Source organism: Octopus sinensis, linkage group LG4, assembly GCF_006345805.1.
Source record: "Octopus sinensis linkage group LG4, ASM634580v1, whole genome shotgun sequence".
NCBI lineage: Eukaryota > Metazoa > Mollusca > Cephalopoda > Octopoda > Octopodidae > Octopus > Octopus sinensis.
In genome coordinates this window covers 115,081,201-115,087,200 of record NC_043000.1, presented here as the reverse complement: position 1 = coordinate 115,087,200, position 6,000 = coordinate 115,081,201, and the positions used below count along the sequence as shown (strand labels likewise).

The following is a 6,000-nucleotide window of genomic DNA, read 5'->3' as shown; positions in this document are numbered from 1 at the left end:
CCTCTCTAATCAAGGAGATCAAATGGGCCATGAATACATGTCAAGTGATCAAATACTACTGACCAAAGCAGACTGGAGAAGTATCAGTACATTGGCGTGGTCAGTACTGTTCATAATTGTCTAAATGGGATGAACAGTTCAAGACTGTCCAGCTGTCTGAAGTCATATTTAATAGTTAATATCAACAGTCTTGAAGTGTGGTCAAGGACTTGAAGTGGTTTTGGTTAGCAGCCAGTAGATTCTATAGAAGTGGCCAACATATTGATAGGCAACAGAATGTATAGTGGCATGGTGAAGAAGGGCCAAGATATTAAAACCTTCCACAAAGCAATCCATAGTTTATGGTTGTATTGGTTAGTTTAAATTACAGTCAATATGGGTGGACATCAGTTTAGAAATGTACAATTGAGGAATAACAGATTATGTGGGTACACATAGATACTTAATGAATATAAGGCAACAGAAATATTTCATCTATTTTACAGAAGTTAAAGAAATTTTTTAGAGAAAATAAGCGTAGGAGTGGCTGTGTGGTAAGTAGCTTGCTTACCAACCACATGGTTCTGGGTTCAGTCCCACTGTGTGGCACCTTGGGCAAGCGTCTTCTACTATAGCCTCGGGCTGACCAAAGCCTTGTGAGTGGATTTGGTAGACAGAAACTGAAAGAAGCCCGTCATATATATATGTATGTATGTATGTATGTGTGTATATATGTTTGTGTGTCTGTGTTTGTTCCCCCAACATCGCTGGACAACTGATGCTGGTGTGTTTATGTCCCTGTAACTTAGTGGTTCGGCGAAAGAGACCGATAAAATAAGTACTAGGCTTACAAAGAATAAGTCCTGGGGTCGATTTGCTCGACTAAAGGCGGTGCTCCAGCATGGCCAGTCAAATGACTGAAACAAGTAAAAGAGTAAAAACCAAATTGTAATGATGATGATGATTTTGTGTTACATATCTGTCTGACTATTTAATAAAATAACAGAATAAAAAACAAGACTGTATATAATGTTAGACTGTGTTAATGAAGAGAATTGTTAGTATTTAAATTAACAGTTTATCAAATTAACAATATCTCAAACGTTACTTACAATCAGTGTTTAGCAACACAAAACCCATCACGAGTTTGCTAGGGAGCTGAAGGAATCAAAGGGAGCTGATCTCAATGTGTTCAATGTATTAACTAAAGATAAATAATAAACCACAAATTCACACATTGTCTTGGAAACAAGAATAGAAAAAGGATGGATGAATTACCAATAAAGAATTGGTGGAGACACGACCAATAGAAAGAGAGGTCTTTCATAAATTCTCAAATACTGATTTGGTTACCTTTCTGCTAGAGATCTTACAGATTAAAATAATCTATGGATAATCAGAAACAACACAAAATAATATTGCCAAGGGAATTTAGTAAAATAACTTGGTTATAATTAAGCTAGTGTTAGGAACATATATTGTGACTAAGGTTTGGTGGAAGATATTAATACTAAACTTATGAAAACAAGACATTTGTATTCCATGTATAGGGAACTTTGAATGGGGTTAAATATATACCAGCATCTATTTTGCCTTAATGCTAGATCAAGGATACTTTGGAGCCATCTGATATGGAATACTTCCAGTTGTCTGATCTGATTTAGTACCAATAAAGGGTCCAGCACTTAGACTCATTCATACAGGAGGATGGATGCACACACAGCTTTATAAATAGAGGTTTTTGTACTTGCTCTGTGTGCACATTATATAAAGCTTGAAAATACCAATTACATTTTCTTCATTTATTTTACACACACGCACACACACACACATACACACACACACTATTCCATGTTGCAGACTTGATAATTGCTGAGATTTCTGTTGGCATTAAACCAATGGTAGCCTTGCTAACCTACAAATAAAGAATACTTATCCAGCAATGCAGTTTTAAGCATTCATTCTCACTGGTCAATATTAATGTAATGTAATATATATATAGTTGAGGAGTTTGTTTCCTTCTTTACAATTTCCTTTTGTTCCTTTCTTTCCTTGCAAGTTACCTAGCAACCTTGCTTGTGTTGGTGGCATGAAAAAAAAAAAGCACTGAGTATGCTCTGTAAAGTGATTAGTATTAGAAAGGGCATCCAGCTGTAGAAACCATTCCAAAGTGGCTTTACAGATATTCAGATACTATCAAACTGTCCAACCCATGTCAGCATGGAAAGCAAATACCAAACGATGATGATAATTTGATAATTGTGTGTGTGTGTAGTTAAGGAGAGAGAATATATATCTGTTATATATATAAGACAAAGTAATGAAACAATTTCTATATAGTGAAATTATAACAAGGTTAGTACAAGTGTATATTAAGTGAACAGTAATTGTAAATGATGTATAATATTAAAAAAAAGTGTGTATAGTAACAATGTAAATGTGAAATAATTCCACATTCACTTCAGATGTTTATTTAACTTGAATATTACAACAATAATGTTCTTCATGGTGGAGGTTATACCTCATCCCTATTTTGTTATAAATAAATATATATATATATATATATATATATATATATATACACACACATATATATATATGCATATATCTGTGTATGCATACGTGTTAGTTATGGTATGTATGTATATTAAATTGACTGAGTACACAGCATTCTGGACAGCTGGAAAGATTCCAGAGAGATATTAGAGGAAATAAATCATTAACGATGCATTTAATAGTAATAATTATGACAGCCAAATGCTTTAGAAAATTGTATAAGGTGGTCAGAATTTGACTATTATAATAACGTGTATTTCTGATGCATATGAAATATGTGTGTGTGTGTATACATTTTTATATATGAAGGGGTGTTGAAAATTTCCTGGCTTTAAGGGTATCACAAAGGACCTGGTCAGAGGCCCAACCTTCCAAGTTTTTTTAAAGGGTTTAGAAAAACTGAAGGACTACTGCAATAAGTGTGTGAATCTGAGAAGAGAATATGTTGAATAAAATCATAATTGATCCTCCTGATTTTTTCTTTTACCCAAAGCCAGAAACTTTTCAGCTCCACCCCCTCGTATACACACACACACACACACACACACACACACACACACACACTCTGGTATTAGTTGAATTATTTTAAAATTACCTCATACACTGTAGCATTTTGTACTTCTATTTTTTGTTTATATTGTATTATTAAATTTATTTTATCTCAGTTCAGTCTTACAGTCCATATTTTAATTTAAAAAAAAAAGAAAATTACAATTTCTAATTTTGCAAAACAACAAATTTTTTTTTCTTTTGGCAAGGGGAAACAAGGGTGGGGGGAATGTAAATCAATTGTGCTGACCTCAGTAATTGACTGATGTTTTATTTTATTGACCCTTTAAAGGATCACTCGGTAACGCTGACCCTGATAGGGTTTGAACTCACAACATCCATAATTAAATCCAAGTTCTTAATCTATCCTTTTACAGTGTCTGCTACTCCTTTGCCCTAATACGTTTGTCGACACAAGTAGAAGGATTAGATTTTCATGGAAGTCTCTACAATAGAACTGTTTTTCTCTTGAATATTCTGCGTATGTTCCCACAAAAATAATTAAACAAAAATCTTCAGTATTTAGACCCTGACCTCAGTCTTATTTTATAAATATATTGCTGTTTGTCCACTCTGTCTGTCTGTGCCATTCTTCTCTCATAGGTCAATTTCTGTAATGACCCAGTCATAAGGACAGATCTTAGAAACTTCCCATAATTGGAACTGATTAGAGAAAATTTGGTAATTCTGACCTTTTATTTTTAAAATATCTTTTTTTAGTATTTTAAATTTCTTTTTGTCTATTTTCATTCAATGTTTTAACAACAATTAAAAATGCTTACAGAGCCATTAATTGTTGTTATTTCTCAAGATTAGTTCACCGATCACTTCTAAAAGAACACAAGGTCAATTATTTAGAAGTGGCCAAGGACAGGGAGGAAATAAATTGGTAAGGTAGGTAGTTGGCTAGCTAGGCAGGTAGACAAATAGCTAGGAAAATAGGTAGGTAGGTAGATAGATAGATATTCCAGGTGTATTTACATAGTTGAGTCAAAGCTGATGGTGTCAGAGGAACTTTGGTCAGGTTCCAAGTTTCCATATCTGAAAGAGAATTGTCATAGGAGTATATAGGAAGAATCAGAAGTTTATGTGTGAAAGAATTGTCTGATAACAGCGCCCTCTGGTGATTTCTACATGCTGTTTCATCTATCTAATACTCTGGATATTCAAGACTGGCTATCTTTAGACCAGTTGGTGTCTTTTAACTTCACCTGAAAAGAAACAGAAAAAAAGAAAGTGAAGAAGAAATAAAAGAAAAACCTTTCAGAAAAAATTTCAAAGAAGAATTAATTTAAAAGGAAGTTTTTACCAACAAAATTGTCTTCTTTTGCTGTTTTCGGTCATTCAACTACAACATTCCAGGGATGCTCCTTTCAAGGGTTTTAAATATCAACACTAGGACTTAGTTCAGGCTGGTACTAATTATATCAATCACTATTTCTTGAACTACTAAGTTATAATTATGGGAGATTACAAAAAACAACCCAGTTTTTAGACTGGTATAAACACACACACACAAATATATGTTTAACACCTCAGTCCTGTTCAAGAGTGAGGTGTTATACTTTCTCAGTTGCTTATATGCCATACAAACCAAAATAATCTCTGGTCTACTGAGCCTGTAGGACTGACAGATCTCAAGACTTGTCCACAGTGCCATGCAATGAGATCAAACTCAGGGCTACATGGCTGAACTCACCATGCCTCTTAATTGTCCTTTTTTCTTTTTCTTTATTGAAGCAATTCTAGGGTTGCTATTTCAGTGGTTGATTTCTGATTTCACTTCAGTTTTTTTCTAAACTGAAAGAATTTTTCAGTAATTTAATCTTTTATACTTCTATATGTGGCTGAAGCGGGAAGACCAAAAATGGCTTGAAAGTCATAACATACCGGCAGGAAAATAACATCACTAGGTAAGACAAGCTAACACTGAATTAGCTTCGCTCAATGACAGGTGACGGTCTTGTTTAGAGAATGCGTGGGCTAAGACTACGCACCTTCATTGGTCAGTTAAAGTTAAGACAGTGTCACGTGACAACTTGCTGGGATGCCTGCTGGAGCCTAGCAGCAGGTATTTAAAGAGAAATCTGACAAGACAGTCAGTCGCCCGCTGACACTCGTTGACGCTACATCGAAGAGGCCAGGGAACAGAAGAAAGAAGAAGAAAGAAGACATGCACCCAACACCAGAGCTGAAGACACCTCCAAAAGCGAGTGGTGGGGGGGGGGCACCACATCAAAACGGTAGAAAAGTAGGGGCCGAAACCGGATGTGGTTCCTCCTGATGATGTCTTGAGCTAACTGGAGCCTATAAAGGAGCTGTTGTGGTAGCAGACCACGAAACACAGTTGAAATTCCTCCTAAAATTAATTTTTTCTTTTCTTTGAATCAGTTTATTTTTTTTATATATTGTTGTTTCAGTTATTTTTCAAATTGGTAACTTTTTGTTTTACAGAAAAAAAAAGTTGAACTGATATTATCCACTGAATTAATTTTTTCTTTATTCAGGGTGGGGCAGAGAGGACAGGCATTTTTGAAATGGTTATTCCTCAAACCCAGAGGAAGAGACAAATGTCTGAACAGATACCATTCTGTCCATGATGTCTTAGCATTATTTTTTTCTTTTCAGATGAAGCTAGGGTACTGTGGATGATAGAGCATGCCAGCTTAATTTGAATTTCTCTAATTAACAAACATTTTATGGACTCACAAGTGGCATTGTCCTGCGATTAATCCCTTAAAGATGAGGCTAAAATATTACAATCATTAGGCGTGTACTTAGGATGTTGTCACATTGAGCAGGTAGAGATTCAATCAGAGATTCTTTCATTATTGTGCGAGATCCTTAACCCTCTGGCATTAAAACTGGCCATATCTGGCCCAAATATTCTTCTTATTCTATGTCGAAACTGGCAAT

The 6,000-nt window shown here is 35.0% G+C and overlaps 1 protein-coding gene across 9 annotated transcripts in view; it reads right to left on the bottom strand.

Annotated features, from left to right (window-relative positions):
• Positions 1-3,647: 3,647 nt before the first annotated feature.
• The window catches only part of LOC115210393, a 274,118-nt gene continuing 271,765 nt past the window's right edge, over positions 3,648-6,000 (bottom strand). For all 9 annotated transcript variants that reach the window (XM_036502388.1, XM_036502389.1, XM_036502391.1 and 6 more), the window contains one exon: positions 3,648-4,295. In XM_036502388.1, the coding sequence (XP_036358281.1) occupies positions 4,251-4,295 (45 nt within the window). In that variant the 3' untranslated portion in view covers positions 3,648-4,250. The remainder of the gene's footprint in view (positions 4,296-6,000) is intronic.